General features: G+C 43.6%; 1 protein-coding gene across 1 annotated transcript in view; it reads left to right on the top strand.

The window, feature by feature from the left end:
- Positions 1–22,895, top strand: part of Ext1 (exostosin glycosyltransferase 1) — a 262,248-nt gene that overhangs the window by 219,443 nt on the left and 19,910 nt on the right. The window contains exons 2-5 of the mRNA XM_003479827.4: positions 10,143–10,236; positions 11,718–11,825; positions 16,014–16,133; positions 22,550–22,682. Of these exons, the coding sequence (XP_003479875.1) occupies positions 10,143–10,236; positions 11,718–11,825; positions 16,014–16,133; positions 22,550–22,682 (455 nt within the window). The remainder of the gene's footprint in view (positions 1–10,142; positions 10,237–11,717; positions 11,826–16,013; positions 16,134–22,549; positions 22,683–22,895) is intronic.

Genomic DNA, 22,895 nt, shown 5'->3' with positions numbered 1-22,895 from the left:
AACTTCTCGAAGACCATTTGCTTGTGACACTTTCATGTTGTGTTGAAAATCCTAGAATTTCTTAGTTTCCTTGTCTCTATTTCTATCTCTGTCTCATCTCTATTTCTCTTCTCTTCTCTCTCTCTCTCTCTCTCTCTCTCTCTCTCTTTCTCTCTCTCTCTCTCTCTCTTTCTCTCTCTCTCTTTCATTTCTCTATTCATTGCTTGGGTTCATACCCAGAGCGTTCCATATACTAGACAAGCACTCTGTGATTAAGCTATACCTACAATTCCTTGAAGACGCCTCCTGCCTGCTTATGTAGTTCTGAGATCTTATTTGTGTATGATCAGTGTCACAGGTCCAAAAATGCATTAGCCTTGATTGGCTGAACCCAGTGATGGCTACGATGGGAAAGGAAATGGAAAGGTGAAGTCATTACAGCTGAATGTTTATCAAAGCATTTAATACTTAAGTGTAGGGCCCAATCCAAAGGTTAAGCATTGACAAAAATGTAGGTTGCTAGGCAGCCTTTGCACAGTCCTTACCCTGGTTAGCAGAACACCCTGGCAGGAATTCCAAGTGTCTAACCAGAGAGCTGATTGGGGCTGATCTTATAGTAAAACAGGTATTGGATTAAGAGGGAAATTATTCAGGACACTGCCCTGAACAGTGAATACTTACTGTGGGTGGTGAGGAGTTGCCTTTGGACCAAGGTTTCATCAGTACAGACAAGGAAGAAGTCCAGCAGAAGGCAGTGAAAATTGTGCTGTGCCTTTAACTTGATTTTCAAATGATGCTATTTTTCAGGGCTTGATGAAACATACACTCCCCACCTTCATCATGGTGCAGAGAAGAGATGAAACTTTTAACAAGCCTTTAGATATAAAGACAGAGGAGAAGGGGTCTAAAACGTACAAAATCCAAATAAAACAAAACAAAAGCTTTTTCCAATTCCCTAAATAATTGGGCTACACCACGCATATGTGTGACGACCTTCTCAGGCAGGCGGGGTGTGATCACGAATTGGATGTGCTCTTAGCAGCCCGTGTAGAGATGGTGATGATGAAGCGCTTGCATCTTTCTGTCCGTGCTCCCGTCACTTGAAGGCAGACGCTGAGCATTCTTCTTCCACTCATCAACTGTTTCTGAGTGGCCGCCTTAGGCAGGACCTGGGGCTGGTTGAGCACCAGTGTGGTTGGAACCCCTGCCTCCTGGAGTCCAGAGGAAAGGAGGGAAGGAGAATGGGGAACTTCACACCTGGAAGGTTTCTTCCAGGCAGCACAAGTGGGAGTTGAGCAGAGGAAGGAGAGAGGGAAGGTGCCCTTTCCACAGTCAGTGTCCTGGGACTCAGCCTAGCCCCGTGGCTCTGAAGACACAAACTCCATGCTGCCTGCTTTGTCTTGACCTTCTTGGGCTCCAGGCTGTGCTGCCTGGCCCGGGTCCACTTGGCCATTCCCCATGGCTCGGCGCCTGGTAAAAGGTTAACTAAGATAATGACCCGAGGCTTCTGGACCGTTTACCCATCCGTGGTCATTGGTGCTGCCAGCTCTTTTATTGTTAATGTCTTCTCTTCCCCTCCTCCCCTTTGCCCAGCAAACCCTTTATTAATCATTGTCAGAAACGCTTTATTTCTACCCAGAGAATGTAAACCCACATTTCTTGGGATTTGCATTTATCTCAGAGTAGTACCTGAAATTTGGCACCACCAAGTATAAAAGCCAGTTGTGTAAAACCTCGTCTCCTCCCCAAAGCTTCCTGAGATCAGTGTCGTGGGGCTCAGTTTATTGAAACTTCCCACTTTCGCCTTTGCTGGCTTCATCTACTCATTCCTGCTGGGAGAGGCTGGGCAAGGCAGTGGGGCATGTTTAGAGCCTGCACTCCATACAAAACCCTCTTCCATAGTCTACTCTGTGAAATGGGCCAACAACACCTATGTTGCGTGGTTGGAACTTAGTGCTCTACGGATTGTGTCATGCAGTGCATGCCACAAGAAATGTCTCATCCTTGGGGCGATTATTATAATTGTTCTCTTTAATGGCTGTTATATTCTTCAGATGTCTTTCTGTATTAGCCACTGAGCTGCTGTTTACTTACTTACTTAATTACTTATTTTTGGTACAGGGGATGGAACACACAACCTCACGTTTGCCAGGCAGGTGCTTATGCCACTGAGCGAAATGCCCAGGCTGAGCTGCTGTTTAATGAGCAGGAACCAAAATAATCTTCTATACCTTTGGGAGTACAAAGTACCTGGGACATGTTCCATTCATTCGTATGCACAGGTGGCAATCGACACTTGATCTAAATTCATAGTTCTGGGCAGTTGGGTGATGGTTCGGGTAGGGATGCATTGGAGGGGTTAGACATGATGTGGAATTATGACCCACTGTGGGTTCAGACAGGGTTTTTAGCAAAGAATCCTTCCACCTATCTTCTGCCTGTGGAAGGCAGGTGTAACTGTATCCATTCATGCATGGTCTGAGACGAGATGTTTGGGAGATGAAGAGATTCTCCCAACCTCTCGAGAAAGCCAAGAAATAGGAATGCATGGACACCTGTCCTTGGTTTTAACTGAGAATTGCACTCCGGACAGCTTGGGATTAGCAGCTCCAGAGAAGAGAATCACACTAATGAATACATTCCTCATCCGTGGCATTACTGGTACCTCAGGGGTACTACAGACAGGTGATGCACTAGGTGATTGATCTCACAAAGCAAGGAATGGCATGGCCATGCTGAGTGTCCCTGAGGCTGCAGTGACACTGCTCAGCCACGCCCTGGGCTGAGCTCTGTTTCTGGAATAGTTTGTGAGCATTTAGCTGATCCTGGCACCAGCAGGTTCGTGTGCATGAAAACCACATAAGCAGGTGTCATGGCAAATGGCGAATTCTCAAAGACCACAAGAGTCTGTGCTTTCCAAGCTGTTACATGTTCTCAGTTCCGGACATGCTGAGGGTCAACTTCAGAGCGTCATGTGATGCAGACTCTTGGATTTTCTTGAAAATAGTGGAAGATGTAAGTGTGAAATCTGGAAAGGCTAACGAAGGGGCTTAGGAAGCAGCAGCGGGCTGTGTTGTACAGTGTTCCTGCTGGTGAACCAGGGTGAAGTCTGGAGGAGGGCAGAAAGGGTCCTTTGAAATCGTGCTGTGTGCTGCTTGTTGCGGGTACCTGAAGCGCTGTACAGTTCTCAGGAGGAATTCAACTGTCAGGCACTGCATGTTGTGTGGCTGAGCACAGGCAGCGGGACGCAGAGGAAGGAGAAGCCGGAAGGCTGGACTTGGACTCTGGATGCTGCTGGCCTCGTTCTGACCTACGTGAGCAGAGTTTTGAGCTCTGTGCACTTAGTGACTTCCCTGGGAAGATGGATATGTAGTCCCCAGGACACCTTTGATGTCGGGCTTACACTCTCCAGTGACACAGTCACCCACCCACACAGGTCACATCGGGTCTGCAGGATACAGCACATGAGGCCGACCCAGTGGGACCCCACCTGTCCCAGGGCCTAATCACCCCTCCAAGCCCACTGTGTCTGCATCACTGCCTGCAGTCTGGGACCTCAGGTTGCCTGTCACCTCCTCGTACCCCTGAGCTGGGCTGGCCCCTGCTCCTTCTTTATTAGCTCAGAGTCTCGCTGTATCCAGGAGACATCGTGCGCAGCTGGGACACCACTTCCCTTCTCTGTCACCCGCACCCTGTACCCCCATCCTAGCACTTCTGCCCAAGGAGTCAGGTCCACTTCCTAAGTCGTCCGTCTTTTCGCTGGACCACAAGCTCTCTGCATAGTGGCCGACACACGGCAGATTTCCACCTCCTGTTTACTGGGTGAATGAAAGCAGCACAGATTTTGTTCAAAGGATGCTAATTTTATTTGCCTCATTCCAGCACACTTTATGGAACTCCAGCATTCATAAAGCTTTTTGTTTGTTTGTTTTGTTTCTTAAGGGATGTGTTCAAATCTGGAAGTGAGCTGGGAGGATGAATTACTTATGAGGGCGGGGGCTGGAGGGAACGATCAGCTGTAGATGTTAAGTTGTTTTGTAAATAAACACTCAGACAAACTGCAACATCCTGGGGAGACTGGAATCAGTGTGAGCGTGGAGATGAGAGGCTGGATCCCTGTTCCTTTCCTGTCCTCTCTGATTAGCAAAAAGCAGGCAAATGTGCATGCCATGGAGGGCGTGGAGCCGCAGGAGGCCTACACTGTGTACCGGCGGCATCCTTGTCTGTGTTGCTTTTGTTAATAAGCAGAATCCTTTCAATTAGAAGCTGGCTTTCCATTGTGACTCAAGGCTCTGTTTTCATTTTCCTTTAAAGGTCTGCTCCACATTTGTCTCTTAGCTCTGTCTTTGGGAATCTGGGGCTTTTTGTTGTTGCTGTTGGTAGCTTTTTAATATTTCGATTCCTCTCATTTCTGATCATTTACTCCAACCACTTGCAATTTGCATAGTGCCTTACTGATTATACGGCCTGTACACTATTTCATTTGATCTTTTACAACTTTGAAGCTCGGAGAAGTGAAGTGATTTGTGTGGGGTCACACAGGAAGTGGTCCATCTAAACCCCAAATTCCTCAACCCAGATTTTCCAACTTTAAATTGGCTGTGGTTTTCATTATGTTCTGTGGTCTCCCTTCATCCATAATGATGATAGCTGCTTTAGGGATAGCTTCTAATGTGCCTGTGCTTTAGTTAAAATGTATCATTTAATCCTCACAATAGAAGCATTATCCCCTTCTGCCAACCAGGAAACTAAATTAAACAAATTAAATAACATTCTCAAGATCACTCGGTTTGTAAATAGCAAAGCTGGAATTTGAACCCAGGTTTGGCTGTGTCTAAAGCCTCTTAACCACTAAGCTCTTAATTGCTGAACTCTTTAACTATCACACCAGTGGGTCTCAAAATTAGGGTGCATAATAATTACCTGAGGGCTTGTTAAAACGCAGAATCTTGGGCCCTTTCCCTGAGTCTCTCATTCGCCAGGCCTGGGTAAGACTGGAAATGTGCATCTCCACCCAGCTCACAGGTGATGAAGTGATGCCGCTCTGCCCTGCCCCACCGTCCCAGTGGCACTGAATCAGTGCCAGCAAAAATGGGTTTCATATGGTGGGAAAAGACTTCACTTATAGGTTGTCACAAAGCCCATTTTGAATGGGGGTGTATCCCTTCATTATTCAGTGTACTTTCAGGGAAAAAAAGCCTGTGGCCGGTTGAGTGGTACTGGTTTGTAGGTTAAATTCAGGGTCATGACATTTTAATCGCAGTCTCCTTTGCAACCATTTGTGAAAACTCTTCTACTTCGGTGTCACTGCCTACAGAGCAGAACACTTAATGTCATCTGAAAAGGGTAACCAAACCATTTATTAGTCAGAGCTGAAAGTTCTCTAACCGTATGCCTCGTGTATTTACCGTCTCACTTAGGATAGCATGCGTTCGAGTGATGTGTGATTATAGCATGATTCCTATTTGTAGTCTTGAGTGATAGGAGAGGATTCACCTGTTGGGAGGATCGTACCCCACACTGACCTGTCAGGCTCTGCCGGGCTTTGTCTCTTCCTTCTAACCACTGGCGACCGCTCACCTCTCTCCATCCCTGTAATTATGCTGTTTCATGCATGTTATGTAAATGGGATAATGCAGTCTGTACCTTTTGAGACTGGCTTTGGATGTAGCATAATTTCTCTGAGGCCACGTGCACCATCCTTTATTTTATTGCTGAGAAGTTCTCGGGGCTTTGAATGTGCCATAATTTTTTGCATCATTCATTTTGAATGAAGGACATTTTGGCACTATCTACTGTGGGGCTATTATTGATAAAAATTTGTGTCTGTAGACAAGTTTCTATGTGAAAGTTAGTTTTTCTCTGGGATAAATGCCCAAGGGTATTAACTAACTGCTGGGTCACATGGTAATTCCATTTTTAATTGGAAGAGGAACTGTCAAACCATTTCCCAAGTGGCCCGCACCATTCTGTTCTCCTATCAGCGAGGCATGAAGGGTCCCCGTATCTCCATAGCCTCTTCCGCACTTTTCTCATCTCTCGAATATTGAAAAGTGGTTGCCCATTGTGGTTTTGATTTGCATTTCTCTAATGACTATGATGCTGAGTATCTTTCAACTGGCTTGTTGGCCCATGGTATGGGTTCTTTGGAATAATGTAAATTCCAGTCCTTAGCCCATTTTTTAATCAGCTTCTTATTGTTGATCAGAAGAGTCCCTTACATAGCCTAGGTAAGAATCCTCTGTCAGATGTATGGCTTGCAGGTACGCCCTTCTTTGGTGGGCTGCCTTTTTCACTTGGCTTATGGGAGTTCAGGGGAGTCCAGGGTAGCGCTCCTGTAGGTAGAGCTGGTAGCAGATATACTGGAGCCCATCAGGGATTCAAAACCATAGACAATTCTGGTCAAATTTGGCAGATTTTCCCAAATGAACTTTTCTGTATGTGTCATTAGACCCTTCAGACAGTTTTCAGAGACTCGTAAGTAAAATGTTCTTTATAAATTTTAGTAGTCAGTTTGTTGTTTTGCTAAGAAGAGTATCCAGAGAGTTATTTATGTGCCATTCTCAAAAGCTGGCTATAATCTCCTCTTGTGATACACATGCCTCCCAGGAGATGATGGTACCTCCTATTTGTCATCGGTTGTCAGCTGGCTCTTTGGTAGATCCAGCAACTAAAGAAGACCTCAGTAGGAATGGCACAATATCTGAAAGAGTGTTTCTTAAAAGAATCTGAGTCATATAGTGAGCATTCAAATTGAAGACTTTATTACAATAAAAGACATTAACATCACTCTACATCAAAAGTCCTTCCACTCTTTGGAATGCTCTTATCCTGTTTCTCTTGGCACTTTCTGAAGCAGTTGTGGGCACTCCTTTGTGAGTGTCATTCGTAGGTGTGATCACAAATATGCTAAATACTGCATCGGTGCCAGCCAACCAAAAGCCAGGCTCATAAAGCCTCGTGGTGTGTCTTCTTTCACCTCGTTATCCTAAACTGGCATCATGTGGCTCATGCCCAAAATACCCATGAAAGGGAAGCATTTTTAAATTTAATTTAGTTTTTTTTTTTTTTTTTTTTTTTTTTTTGTACTGGGGATCAAACTCACAACCTGGTGCTTGCCAGGTAGGCTTTTGTGCCACTGAGCTAAAGCCCTGGCCAACATAGGCATTTTGGATCAACTCAAGACATCAAGGCAGCCATGGTAGTGTACCTAAAGCACTCTTGAAAAGGACTTCCAGGACGGCTCCCGAAAGGGACAAGAGAGAATGGAAAAGTGTGTTGCTTTGATGAGTTAGGGGCGGGGGAATGTTTTGAGGAAGATTAAGGGCAATATGGCTTTAACTTTAATGCTTTTTTTTCTTTTGGCTTTTTGAGACAGGGTCTCTGTGCAGTCCAGGCTGGCCTTGAACTCACTTTATAGCCCAGGCTGGTCTGGAACTCGAAACGATCCTCCTGCCTCAGCCTCCCAAGTGCTGGGATTACAGGCATGAGCCACCACACCTGGCTCTTACATTTTTTTTTTTATATAAACCACACACCATTAATTTTTTCATCATGCCATGTAAATGAATAGATTTAGGTACAGCGGTGCCTCTGTTCACAAACTTAATTCTTTCTATATTCTTTCCATGTCAGGGAACAGATTCTTCTACAAGAATCATAGAGAGAATTGAGTTTGTGAGGGGAGGTGCCACTGAATCTAAAGGAGAGAGCATCACAATGGATTGAGGCAGGGGGCATCTGGCAAATGGTCCAGCCTGCAGGGAATCACTTCCCCCCTTAGAGCACACCACCCGTTCGTTCGTAGGCTCACTGTGTGGAGAGCTGAAAGACACAGGGCTCCATGTTGAGAAGTCCGAATGTTCTCAGTTATGCATGTATACGATCTATGTGTCCTGGTGTGTCTGTGTGAGCACATGCATACTCAGCCGACATCGTGTGCTTGCAAATAGATGTTTGTACTTATACGTCCACACACACATGCACACACACCACATTCGTGGCTATAGAGACCTTCCAAGCAATGGCACATCCTCAGGACAACCCTCTTTCTTACCTGAAGACTTCAGGAGTGTTAAGATTGATTGAATCATTAGTCACATAACCCGATTGGCTCTTTTTGCAGTTGAGGAGACTGAGGCTGGGAAAGGACATGTGCTTTGCCCATGGTCTTCCCACTCTCTGGCAGGCTCCTACTCTTTTAAGGGGGCCCCCTCTCATTATGTGGGTGACTTTAAACCGAGTCTCATCACTCCATGTGCTGCCTCAGCAACTAATGCTCCTGTCCCGTTGAAAAGTCACCAGCCTCGTGTAGCTGTCATTTGAATTTTTCCTCTAAGTTTTCTGCCCTTCTTCTCCCCCATTCCCTAAAGTAAATTCTGTAACTGGCAACTTTGAAACTTGTTACAATTCAGAGCACTAATAGGGTTTTACATTTTTAGCAGCCTAATGATAAGGCTGTAGGACCTTGTGTGCTAGACCCTCTGGGGTTTCTATTCTGAGCACCTATTAAACTTGGCTAAAACCTGAAGTACAGTCAACCTTTCTATATTAAAAAAAAATCAGTTTAAACTTTACACATAAATGTATATGGGCACATGGGGATTCAGATAGTATCAGCATTGGGAATCGAAGATAGTTGTCAATTACCTTTCTGTGTTTGGTGAGGAAAGAGAAATCATTACCACATAATGTATTTTTATTTAGCAAATTTGAACCTTCTTAAAAATCTTTTCTACTTTGAAGTCTATTTTGCAACTTAATTAATGCAGCAAGGAATTTTTAAGTTTTTCTCTCAAAGGAGATAATCTTAATCTATTCACAGTGACCTTTTCTTGTGCAAATTAGTTGTACACGCTTGTTTAAGCAAATGGTCCTTTGCATGATGTCTCTTCTTAATGATGGGTTTATAATTGAAAATTGGCTTACTCCCATATGCCTAGTTTGTGTGGGAATATAAAAATAGATGTGGACTTTAAAAATATAAATGTGTATATCAATATCCCAAAAAAGAAGAGGGAAGAATCCTGTGCCTTCGGGCTATGATTAAATTAGACTATTAGAGTCAGAAAATGCTGGTGACATATGCTACTGTCAAAGTCACACCTGTCCGCTCAGCATAGGCAGCTCTTGAAAAATGAGAGTGATTTCATCTTGGCTGTAAGGATCGGAGCCATCACAGGACAGGAGCAGTCTCTTTTTTTCCTCTACTTTTCTTAAATTTATGGTGAACTTGAAACTGCATGTTTAGGAATGAGTTTGCGGAAATCACTTCTAAAGTGACAGTCTTCAACAAATTAAATGCCTTTTATCTTTCTTAAACTCCACTAGCATTAAGAGACAAGTGACACTCATAATGTAGTTTAAATTTTTTTTTTTGGCCCCCAAATTGAAAACAGTGGTACTATTAAAGGGCACTGATAACAGAAAGAATTACCTCTTCCATGTTCCGGTTTCCTGGATCCTCTGCTGTTTTCTGTCTCTCTTGTCATCCCTCTGTTCCCATTTTGTAGGCCAGCTTCCTTCCATCTCCCTGACTTTTTCCTGTGAGTCAGGTCAGCTGTTCTTGCAGTGCAGGATTTTATCTGGGGAAACCCAATGTTCTTGGTTAAATGAGAAACTCAGCTTGAAGGCGTCTTTGTGTTGTTTTGTGCTTGTGATGGAGGTTTCCCGAGCAGTTTTTTAATAACATGGTTTGGAAGGTAGGGAACAAGAAAGATTTTAGTTTTTCTGAAGGAATGGCGTTTAAGGAGGGGGAGAAGAGGACATAGCTGTGATTTGTTGTTGTCGTCATTGTTGTTAAGCCTACAGAACCCTCATATTTCATTGAGACACAAAAGTCTCATTTGGGAACCGAAGACCAGGCAAGGAAAGTTGTCGCTAGGATAATCGGACTTGTCTTTTTATATACTTTTGCAAAAGAGATCCCAACTGTGTTCCACTACAACTGTTCACATTTGTTCTGTCATCACGCAACAAATCCCCAAATCCTTTCCCCAAAAGTGGAAAATGAAGGCTAAGCTCTCTCTCCCCCAGGGCTCTCCTGAGTTGCCCTGGGTGCATTTATGCACACGTGCACCTGCAGAGCTCAGCCACCTTCTTGCGTGCCACCAGCAGTATGCCCACTGGGTCTTGTTTGCTGATTGCTCTTCCTCTCTTTCTAGGTATGATTATCGGGAAATGCTGCACAATGCCACTTTCTGTCTGGTTCCTCGTGGTCGCAGGCTGGGGTCCTTCAGATTCCTGGAGGCTTTGCAGGTAAGAAACCCAGAGACCTCCTCAGAATAGGGCTGAGGACTCAGGTGAACATGGGTGAGTTTAACGTTATCACCGAGGGAACAGAAGGCCAGATTTTCCTTGTGGACCTGATTTTTTTCCTACAAAAATCTGAAGCATTTTTTTTAGGAGTGTAGACTGCAAAGAATTCACTCTCTCCCTTTGGAGATGAGAAAATGAAGTAGTTTTGCTGCCAGGAAAGACAGATTCTTCAGGGTCACACCTGCAAACAGAAGGCAGATGGGGTGGCAGGTCAATCTGCTGGGTTCTTCAAGGGGACTTTTCCCTGGAAGCCACTGTCAAAAGCAATGAGAAGGGAATATTGCTGATATTCCTCAAAAGCACAATCTTGAGTTTCACCCCATCTTGGTCTTCTGTTGCTGAGTTCCTTCCAGTTCTAAAGGTGACACCACATGGATAATGCTCCATATATAGCCCTGCTTTGGGGCCAGTGGTCAACCCTAACACCCTGTAACAGCAAAGCCCAAAGGCTTTGCAGTTCAGAGCTCCTAAGCCTGTGTGGGAGTCCCCTGCTCACCAAACTCACTGCAGAAATGCCTTCTCCTGCTGGCACAGTCGCCCACATTTCCCTGGAAGTGACAGCCAACCTCCTTCCATGGCAGGGAGAAACCACGCTCTCTGTGGGCATCTCTCAACCTGCCTGCCTTGTCCTCTTGCAGCTGACCCTTTCCTTGTCCATCCCCTGGACCTGGCATTTGCTGCAGAGCTTCCTCCTAACTGCAGATTACTCTGTCAGGTCCTCTGACATGAGAGCTTCCCCCGAAAGACTTCCAGGGTGCCTTGTGTGTTGTGACTCAGGACACCACTTCTTTTCTCGCCACTGCCTGGGATGTTGCTCGGAGCAAACTGTTCCCTGGTTTGGATTATGAATGTTATCTGGAACCAGCATTTTGTCCTTAGCTTATTTACATGCATCTGGGTTCAGCGTTTGCAAGGCAAAGGAAAAGTGGACACCTGTAATAGTGAAGTCCACAAAATGCCACATGGGATGGCTGGGCCCCCCTCTGCCCTCTCCTGCTCCTGACATTGGGTAAACCACTTTGCAAGTGTACTGTGGCAGTTACACTGACAGAACCATTTATAGTCAAGGTTGCTTTTATGCTTGGGTTTTGTTAGTAAAGGCTTTTGTTGCATCAATAAAACGTCTGCAGCGAGGCCAATCATCTCTGCAGAAGTAAGGTCAGCCAAGCCGTGTATCAGAATGGCAGTGGGGTTTGAGTGTTCTAGGGAAAGACTTGCAGCTATGAAAATTTAAGCCGAAAATGTGTAACCTTCCCATGTCTCGAAAGTTCCAGAAAGCTGACTTTCCTCCTGACCCAAGCAGGCCAGGTTCCGTGTGGCATCAAAAATGCCAGGAGCCAAGTCTGTACTGACTGGGCTCCCGATCAGGGTGCTTTCTGTTGTCTCTTCCCTCTCCCTCATCGAGGGCCTTCTTCACACAGGCTGCCTGTGTCCCTGTGATGCTCAGCAATGGATGGGAGTTGCCATTCTCTGAAGTGATTAATTGGAACCAAGCTGCCGTCATCGGCGATGAGAGATTGTTATTACAGGTAAGGAAGGAGCAGTGGCTTTCCGCAGACCAGCGGGTTATTGGTGGGCCCCATGCAGACTTTCAAAGAAGATGAATTCAAAAGGTCAGCGCCATAAAAGAAATCTTATCAGGAGAAAATGGCCTGTGTCATGGCAAATATGAAGTCATTTAATACCATATTGTTCACTTTCCAACACAAAAATGTGTCCTGCCCCCAGACTATGTCATGAAGAGAAGCTGCTGGTAAATGACTTGAGATAGACGGTGAGGAGGGGATCTTCCCCACCCGCCTTTAGGAACCGGAGGTTAGAAAGGATACTGCCCTGACCCTTCAGCTTCCGTTCCCCTGGCTCCACACTTCCTTCAGATTACTGTGCCGGAAGCACTGTCTCTTAGATTGGCTCTCATGCTTAGCACTATGTTTACTTGCGTGATCTGTCTGGCTGCCTGCACCAGTGCTATCTTTTGGATATTCTTTAAGAGAGCAGCCCCTACGCAAAGTCAGCTGCTCCAAGGAGCGAGGAGGACACACAACTCAGAGAAATGCAAAGGCGAGAACAGCCAGGATGGATTGCTGAAGCCCCTCCGTGCTATAATTTGGAGGTTCACCATAAATCACCGTGCTCTTTCCTCTAAAAATTGCCGTCTTTTAATGGTTTTCTTTTGTGATATTTTACAATCTTTAAATCACCAAACATATTTCTGGAAAGATTATCTCTAATGACCTTGCTTTTTCCTTTTTTATTTTCGATATCTAGAAAATTGCGTTTCTGACTGTTATTGATTCTGCCGTGCTGCTGCTGGCTGCTGAGCCAGCATAATGCAGTCCTCCCTCTCCTCCTCCCTCTCCTCTGAGCAACAGGTGAAGTAGAGTGGCTGAGTGAGCTGTGGGCTAGGAAAGCCCGGCAATCACAGCTCCACCAGCTTTCCTTCCATCCGGGCCTCGGGCCTGTGGTCCTCGTGGTTGCTGTAATCCCAGAAATGAAACCAAAGAGAGAGATATGGGCTGTGGAATGGCAGATTCTGCTCATTTGGGCTGTCTCATTCTGCCCTAACAACAGCATGGTACAAAGGGACCTGGAGTTTTGGAGATGGGATCGCCTTGATGGTGGTGAATCCCTGCTATGATTCCTTGGGGAGGTCCTTGCAGACAAACCTAGGAAGAGTGGGTTCACCCCATGCAGAGGTCATCTATATCTGACTTATTTACTCTCAAAGAGCCAAAAAATAGTATACATGGTACTTTTCTGCATTGCCTTTTTCTGTCCATTTCTATTTTTTAAAAGAATTTGGTTTTGATTTTTGTTTTGGGCTATTGTTGTTGTTATTGTTGGTTTGGATCCCAGGGATCAAACTCACAACCTTATACTTGCCAGGCAGACACTTGCGCTGTTGAGCTAACTCCAGCCCCTTATTTTTTAATAATGCATGCCCATGAAAGGAAATTTGGGTACAAGGAACACCGCCCATAGTTTTTCCACTGATGAGATGAGGGGCCTATGGATTTGACCAGAACACATCTGGAGTTTTTCCTCGAGGGTAGGCCGCGTTCCAGGCCACTTCCTTATAGCTGGCCAGTATCTACCATGTCACCAACATTGTCTGGTGTTTCTCTTTCTGGACAGGTTTTTTGGTTTGACTCTGAAAGATTTGTGTCTTTCGTGCTCCACCCACCCATCCACCCAAACTGGCTGGTGATTTTCCTGCTCATCTGCAGTCTGCTTTGCCCAGCTGCCTCCATGTCCCAGCAGCCACTGTCCTGTCGTTAACAATGGTTTTAAAGATCTGGCATTGTGCCCAAAAGTGTGCTCTGGGAAATGTTTCTGTTATGTTACTCTTTTTCATTTCCTGTTTTAGAACAGCTCGGATGTTTTTATTTGCATATATTCTTGTCATCCTGTCACCAAGAGAGCTTACTGTGGCTTTTCTATATCTATTTTTGTAAGTTCTGTTAGTCTGGTTACCATACATGACCTTTTATTAAGACTTCATCGAGTTCTTCCACTTCCAAAGCAATCTGGCCAGATTGGAATTAATTCATCACTTTCCCATACCTGTCTCTTAGGACAGGCACATTAATAACCAATAGCCAAATGCCATTGAAACTTGGAACTCTGACTTTTCAATCAATTGCAGCTGTCTTCCAGGCATTTTGTAGAGTGCTGTCCGATGCCTGTGCCATGCGCACAGCTCTTGGTAGACCAACCAAGGTGTGGCTATAAGACAGCAGTCACCGTGGCGGGAGAATCACTGATACTCCTGTTCACCTTTCAGAACCACACAGACTCAGTTTTCTGGGGACCACACAGTGATGACAGCTTTAGGCATTTTTCTAGTGGATCTGTTTCTTGTGACTGAGATAAAATATTGATAGCAACTCGGGATGACCACTGACATTTAAAAGAGAGCATGATGATGCAAATTAAGCAGGGTGACTTTTTTTCTAATCTTTCTTTGACAATCTAGGTAGTTCTCTCAATGAGTAAATAAAATTAGATTTTCTTAGAGTACTGCGGAGTTGTAATGTGAACACTCCCTGAATCTCCTCCAAGGATGCTTTGTTGACACTTGACTTGAACCTCTGATGTCGGGCTCAAGTTACCTGCCAGTATTTCTCCTTTCCCTGCTGCATTTTGTGTTTGTTTTTCTCTTGAGTGTTGTGAATCCACATGTGCACCGCGAGGCACAGATTTAGTATCTGGTTTTGGCCATGGCCAGGGCAGTGCGCGCTTCCTTCTGGTTTCACTGTACAGCAGTCACTGCTCGGCCCGCAGAGTCTTGAATCAGCGTGCTGCCATCTCTTCCCCTCTAATGGGAACTTGGTCATGCTCTCCATCCAGGGTGCTGCATAACTTGCCTATGAAAGTGAACTGAGCCTTCCACTTTCAGCCCAGGCTCCCATGTCTGTCTGATTAGTCATGCATTAGGGAGGCAAGCATGCACAAAGAGGTGAGCACAGAAGGGCATTTGCTAATCACAAGGAATCTCTCCAAAGAACATAGGCTCCATAAAGGAAACAGACTTGGTCGGTCGTGAAAATAAGAAACAAGCCTGAGACACTTAACCAGAGACCCAGGAAGTCCATTTCAGAGCTCCCGGGAGACGTTTAGCAATTGGCCTAACTTTGAATAGAATCAAGGGGTCCAATTTAGAATAGTACCACCCTAATGTCAATAATAATGAGGTCAGTACTAACAAGCAATATTAATTAAACGCCTCGCGTTTTAGGGCTCTGTGCTAAGAACTTGCATAAATTTCATGAGGCTGTATGACATTCACTTGCTCCATTTTATAAGTGTGGAAATGGAGTGTTTGAAAGATTGTCTGTCCGGTCCAGGGAAGCACAGCTAGAGGCAAAATTCCTACCTTGGACCATCCAGCTGCTATGAGCTTAACCATTAAGCTCAACTATTAAAAACCATGGCATCCTGATGATAGTGGCTTCAAGCGGCTATGCTAAATTCAGTTCTTATTTCTTGAATAACTGTGACATAAAGCACCACTCTTCTAGCCTTAAAATGGGTAGCAGAGTGGACAAGACAGAACACTTTTAAGATGGTGTAGCTTGGTGGAGAGCAGCATGTCCCTAAAGATACGTGATGTGTGAAAGTCTGCAGTCAGATTGGATAAGGACTGGAGCCCGAAAGAGAGATCCGGGAGTGAGAAGGCTCACAGAGGGAGGGAGGAGGGATGGACACATAGATGTGTCTAACCCTGGCTGCCGTTAGATGGGGGGGGCGCTTCGACATTCTCTGCAGAGCCCTTTTATAGATATTTTAGAGGCCCTGGGGGAATAACCTTTGAACCGCTTGGAGGATGAAGTCTTTGGGATTTTCCCCAAAGCCTGTGGCTGCTGTATGTAAAATTCCATCGCTCACATGCAGGGTTGAGGATTTCTGAGGCTCTCAGAAGCTGAAACAATTGTGACTTATAGGAATATCCTCAGCAGCTGACTAGTTGCAAATCAGTCTTAGAAGTGAACTAAGTTAATGCATAGCTTCTGTGCATCAAAAGCTGGCTCATTGGAGCTGTTTGTACCTGAAGCTTCTCACGGCCATTTCTCCTTAGGAGCTGCTGCTTCTGACATGGCTGTGTGCTCGAGGCCGACGCTGTGAAGTATTAAAGTGTAACCCTGTTGGGTTGTTTTGATCAAGAACACCTCTTTGTTTTACAGTTATAATTACTCTGTGTTCACTTTATATTGCAGATTCCTTCTACAATCAGGTCTATTCATCAGGATAAAATCCTAGCACTTAGACAGCAGACACAATTCTTGTGGGAGGCTTATTTTTCTTCAGTTGAGAAGATTGTATTAACTACACTAGAGGTAAGTCAGACTGCTTGGTTTGTGGTCTTGAACAAGAGTCCTTTATTGACTTGTCTCCTGCTGTTGATGGTGCATAGTTGGTCAAATGGGGAAAACCCAAGTTTTCTGTACTTGGATATGCTGATTAACCCTCTTTGATCTGCTTTGTCTTGCCCAAGCAAATACTCTCGTTTCTGGATAGCCAAAACGGGCAGAGGCTGGCTCCTATGTCACACAGGGGTGCGTGGGTGATGACTGTCTTGCTGTCATACTTGGAGGCATCCTTTGAAGACAGACCTCTACAGCTCATTTAGGCAAAAGATAACAAACAGTAGGAGAAAATCTTCTATCTCTCTAGAAATAGGAGTAGATCAGTGGCCATCATAGACGAGGGGAGCTGGGGGGAGCAGGCAACAAAATTAATTCTCAGGAGATTTGCAGTCCACCCAACCAGCATCTCCAATCAACCAGCATCTGCATTGCAAGATTACGTGGACAAGAAAATTGGGATTGCAACCACCTGGTGCTGAAAGTGTTAAGCTTTGTGAAAGCCGACAGTGTTTTAGCCTGCTAGGTGACCATCTCAGCTGCTTTTGTTACACAGGAGGAGAAACAGAAGGGAATGATGGAGATGATTAAAACCTTTGGAAGTAGAGCAGCTTGCAATGGCCCGAGGCTACACCCAAGCAGCGCAAAAAGCTAAGAAAAGATGTAGGAAACTGCATACTCATGAGTTCCAGCCTAGCAGGAGGGAGGGCGGAGGTCCGTGGGGAGCTTCAGCACCCAGGCAGCTCAGAGGCGTGTGCAGAACGGGATGGGCTGTTAGCACTGCCTTTGGGAACCAGTTATGCTCCTAAAGCAGGTGTCATTTGCAGCATGCCTGTGAGGTCTGAGTCATTGGAAGGAAATTCAGGCCACCCGGTGTGCGCCACACGCACCTTTCTTGCCATCCAGTTCCGAAGTCACGGGCACGCAGGGCATCAGCTACGCTGGCCTGCACTTCGGCTCCACCTCCCGGGGGCTGTGTGTGTTTTTGTCCCAGGGCCGGGTGAAATTCGCTGCTCAGGACCCAGCATCCTGCCATGCGGGCAGCAGGGTCCTCCTGGTGGTCCTCAGACCCTCCTTACTGCAAGCCAAGGTTCCTTCCTGCCCCAGAAGCTCGGTCCTCGCAAGCTTTCCCTTCTGTCCATGCCAGCAGATTGGAGAATCCAACAGAGTCTGCCCTGCTCCTTAATTCTGTTGTCCATCTAAGATCGTAAAGAGAGTTGGAAGTTAACTTCTGTTTGTTAATTTTTTGAAATACGTAGTGATTTTTGTCAAACAAGTACATGTTCATTTGAGAAAGTCCTTAAAGCATTAAAAAAAAAAAAAAAAAAAAAAAACCTACCCATACAAACCACTATAGACACACTGTAGGTCCATATAAGCATGTGTACTTCAGTTTTTCACATACAAATGTAAAATTTGTGATTTTTAATTTTAAACATATCTTTCTGTATTGGAAATATAACATGCTTTTCAGCTGAATGATATATTGGAACTATTTTCTTAATGTCTTGTTTTTGTAATTCTTCAGTTATTTTAATGACTGTATAATATTTCATTTATGGTATCAATTAATGGCTTAAATTCCCGATTTAGATACATTGTAGTTGTTTTTAAATTCTCATCAGTGTACACATCATCAAAGCAAAAGCCTTGAAGCTAAATTGTGCAGATGCGGGGTCACTTCCTTAGGATAAATTCCTTTAGCTCAAGTGTCCTGGTTCAACTTCTCCAGTGCTGAGATTTCTATGTGATTCATCAGGTCACCCACAGTAGAACCAAAAAAATTTATACTCCCTTCCACCTAACATGAAAAGATCTGTTTTCATTGTTTTGGATTTTTATTCTTCATTAATATTAAATGTTGTATTGTGAAAAATAATAAATCATGTTCTTAACTTGTATTTCTTAGGATATTGGTAAAACAAATATTTTAATATATTTCTTGCTCAGACAGCAAAGAAAGAAAAAAGGAATTACTGCAATATTGCAATTACTTTTGGGTTCTTTGTTGTGTTTCTCTCCAATTTATAGTATGATTTTCTGTTTTATTTATGATTAGTCAATGTTTTCATCTGTGGCTTCCCCATTTGCTATTTTGAAGAAGGCACATTTCAACTCATGATTTTATTCATCTATGTATACACATATAGAAACATATTTTTAGTACATTCATGGTTCCTTTTTTTGTATTTATGGATTTAACCATTTCATCCAATTTTTATATATAATCCTTGTTGAATAAGCTGTTCTCCTTTTTCTCTGTCTCTTTCTTTTTTTAATTAATAAGTTGTGTAGTGTCCCAGCACGTTTCTCGTTATTTTTGCCTTGGTGTTTCTGGTCTTTTAATTTTGTCTTCTCTATCTCTTAATGCATCCAGATCACATTTTAACTTTTTTCACCCCAATATCCAACCAGCAGTAGATCTCTGTCTGCTCAGCCACCCTGCTATTGTTTCCTGTTGTCAATGTTATTTCTCATAATTTTATTTTCATGGACAATTGTCCTTGTCCAAGCTATAATGTTTTGCATGTATCTTGAACTGCATTTCTGCTTACTGCATTAAGACAGAGTCCCTCACAGGAGATTACTGAGCCCACGACTGTAGGCACTTCTAAGGCTTATTTTAATTCAGTTTTTGCCAAATTGGTCTTCATGAAATTTGTGTCACCCTACAGCTGTAGTGGCAAACCTGTGGTGCGAATGCCATAGCTGGGTGTTTGTTATCATTGAAAGCTTTGAAAGGTTCTCCATCACTGCCCTAGATGCTCGCCAGCTGCCAGAGGTAACCTTCTATAGCTGTGAATCATTAGCCTAAAGGATCACAGTTAATATACATGCAGATGCACCTTTGCTAGACCGTGTCTTATAATTATATTCCTCTTGAATTTGGTTTATTGCACAGGTCATTTTCTTGTGTATTAAGGTAGCAGTGGTCTGTTACCCTGTAGCAACACTTGGGTGTGTTACATTCATCAGAACAGGATATTAAGTCAATGTTTTGGTGTCTGACCCTGGAACAACCTCCTTCTACTTGGATTTAAGCTGTGCAACTCTTTAGCTACACAGTTGCTTTTTAAAACACTAAAAACAACATCCTTTATTCCAATTCATAGCAACTGTCCAATCTCTTTATGTTATCTCAAGATTGGGTGTAACAATTTGACCTCCCAGTCAAGTTGCAGGAGAGATACCCCTCACTTTCCCCTGTTAATTCAGAACTGAGATCACTCCAGAAGTCAGCATACACAGAAAAGCAGGGCAAATCACAGAAAATGCTAACCATGTACACAAATAAGCAAACCCAGTATGTGCACATTCACAGCTTAAGACTTGGGCATCAAAAATACCCACTTGCCATAGAAATTAGTGATCTGATCAGTGCTGGAGCTCTTAAATGTGAAAGCAATTTGAAGGTAATTTTAGGCAGCAGAGCATTGAGGGTTCTCCTCGGGTGTGCTATGCTGATTCCGGAATTCTGGGTCCTTCTTTCTTCCTCACTGTATTACAAGCCAAAGGTGTGGGACTACTGAGTCTGTGGAGAATACGAGCTTTGGATTTGTAGGTAGACTGAGGCACAGTTGAAAACAGGATTCCCCGTCCCTGCCTCCCATGGCAAGGGCGCGTTGTCAGTACCTTTATTTCTTCATACATCTCTGTCCCAACTGAGGTTCTGTTAGATTTTCCGGTGGGGGAAGTGCCGAATGCTGCACCTTGGAATGGAGCAGTGTTCCTGCTGCAGACTGAGAAGTAACGATGCGGACAACAGTGAGACACCGTGAAGTCTTTCTTTCTTTGTCAGCATATTGCACAGGAACCTGGTAGCAGAATTGAACTGTAGGAACTCAGTCAGAATCAAGACGAGGGAGAAAAAGTGCCTGAGATTAGAAAGCTGGAGACAACTAGTGGTAGTCAAGAGAACATTTTTAGGGACTTCATGAATTTTTCTGAATTTTCTTCCTCAGATATCTGACTTTGCATAGTCAATCCATGGTATTAGTGATGCTGTGCTGTTGTACTATTTTAAAATCAATGGGATTGTAGAAATACCAGGTTGCTTTATTTAGCTCTGAGAGAGGGGACAGTGTATGTAGAAGGCTCGGTCAGCAGATCTAACCAGGGTCATATAGACTAGCTAGCTAATAACCACTTACCCTTTATTTTATAAACAAAATGGCACATAGAAAAGAAGAAGCCTCTAATTCCTTCCTTTAAATCACTTAATAAGAAATATCTTTCAAGCCTTCATTCTGGACTTTCCTTAACAAAGCGATTCTTGCATTGCATATGTGTGTTTGTATATCAGTCTGCTGATTTGTTTCATAGATAAGAAGTGTCCAACGTCTAAGTGTGATGTCTTCTTCTACAACAATAAATGTAATCACCGAGTACCATGACAGGAGCTGGGAGATGTCCAGTGTAGTGAGGAGGAGAGTTGGATATAGGCAAGAGAAAAGAGCATCTTTTGATTTGTCAAAATGAGATCTATGCTCTTTCAGACTTTTGACGAGGCAAGGGTACATCATCTTTTTAGAAAGAGGTTTGACAATGCAGGTGAACGGTGTTCATATCCTTCACCCAGGTCTTAAAGAATCAATGAGAAATGTGGAAACATTTTACTCATAAATATGTCCACTCTTTTGCATGGAAAAATACCCTGTCATTGGTCTTTTAGCATAAGTAAACCATGATTCCTATTATGATACCTATTATAGAACAGCCATGCAAAAATGGCAAAGCCTCTACCTAGGAAATGAACTCAGGATTGAAAATTTCTTTTCATGGCAACAATCAAGTATAAAAGCACAGGCAACCGTTCTAAATTCTGAGAGGCCCTTGTTATTAATAGGATATTTTATTGTTTTATTACAAGTGAGGAAGGTGAGAAATAAATGTGGCAAATTGCTTGGCCAAGGTTAAATTCAGCGTTTGTTGTTGTTCTCATACCTGTGCTGATACCTTTTGTTGAGATTCATTTTAGGAGGATATAAAATGCATATTAATAATCTAGAAGAGTCCTATAACTGATTAGCATGCCTTGGAATTTTAAAAGATAATGTTGTGATACCAAAAAGGTAGCCTCTGACCGTGCACGATTACCCAGACCCAGAGTAAACAACCCCATTTGTGGCATCGCCAAGTGCCTTTTCATTTGTAGGTGAGAAACACAATGGGGTCTATTGTCAATTTATTTGGTCTTAATATCCAGACTTACTTAAGTAACCACATGCTGAATGGCGCACGAATTCAGAAAGGAAAATAAAAGGTCTAAACCAAAAGAAGAAATACATAGACAGTAGACTTGCAAAACCTACATACATTATAAAAACTTGGAATAAGTGTTGTACAGAATAAAACCATAAAATATAACCATGACAGTGTTCTCAGAATCAGTGCCTGGACAGCAGAATTGAAATACATTCCTCCTGTAGTAGAGAGTGAACATTAGTGTTTTAGCTGGTTTCCTAAACAGCTACCACATCAGATACCTCTCTCCCGCCCATATAAAATTAGCCATTTTGATCTGGATGAAAGATAAAATGCAGAAGTCATTGAACTAAGGTTATTTGTGTTTGTCTACATTTCCGCTCTCCTACCTGCTTCCTTTTCGCTCATTAGGAAATAAACAGGTAAGGTGTGCAAGGATACTTTACTACATTTCCAGTTGCCATGAAAGGAAATGAGAAGAGGGTGCCACTCACTTAGCAAATAATAAAACTCCATGTAAAATAAATCGTACCTGAAATCATGTTGTGTTAAACGAGCACCTGGAAAAATGGTGATTTATTTAGGTTTTAGGGATCAAACTCAGAGCCTCCTGCCTGCTAAAGATGTTGCATCATTGCGCTACACTCCTAGCCCCCAGGATTTTTTTTTTAACTCCAAAAAAGTCTTGCTGGAAACATGAAATTCCTTATCAAGTGAATTATGTGCTCAAACGTATCTTAATGAGTGGATGGTATCCTTACAAGTGTCTGGAAGTCACAGAGGGAAAGCCCTGAAGTGGGCAGCTCACACTGAACGGACAGATAACTTGGAAATGGAGACCGTTTGACTCTGAATGTAGAATTTAATGATCTGCCAAGTCCCAGAATCCAAAGAAACTAATGAACTAGCATAACTAGTAGTGGTCTTCATATGCCACAGTTCTTATCTTGTTACGTAGGATGTTTTGAGAAATAACTGACTTTTTTTTAGGTTGAAATACAGAAAGAACTTCAGTTATCCAGCACCCAAGGTTGTACGGTGGATCTCTTTCACTGTCACTTTCTACTGTTTGTTACTTCTCTTGCAGACATTTTCATGAATGGAGGTGGGGTTGGGAGGAGAGATCCTTATCAGATTGCCATCAGGGTCTCATGCTCACCGTGTGCTGTGATTTTGTTTTCTAGATTATTCAGGACAGAATATTCAAGCACATATCACGTAACAGTTTAATATGGAACAAACATCCTGGAGGATTGTTCGTACTACCGCAGTATTCATCTTATCTGGGAGATTTTCCTTACTACTATGCTAATTTAGGTGAGTGACTGCCTTCCAGGGAACTGCCTTTATTCACCCTTAAGATGCCATCCAGAACTAAAGCCCTGTGATTCTCCTGACCAACAGTACGATCTTCCCAACAGCCTGCGTCGGAGATTGCTTCCTGAGCCTTGTTGCTAATACCAGATTGGGTTCAAGAATTATAGACCTGACGGAACACTGGGAGTGGGAGGTTCTTATTTTTCCCATGAG

This window comes from Cavia porcellus, unplaced genomic scaffold (genome assembly GCF_034190915.1).
Source record: "Cavia porcellus strain 051 isolate PalLab524CR breed Dunkin Hartley unplaced genomic scaffold, mCavPor4.1 scaffold_10, whole genome shotgun sequence".
NCBI lineage: Eukaryota > Metazoa > Chordata > Mammalia > Rodentia > Caviidae > Cavia > Cavia porcellus.
Note: the sequence above shows the minus strand (reverse complement) of the source record. Positions and strands in the feature narration are given on the sequence as shown.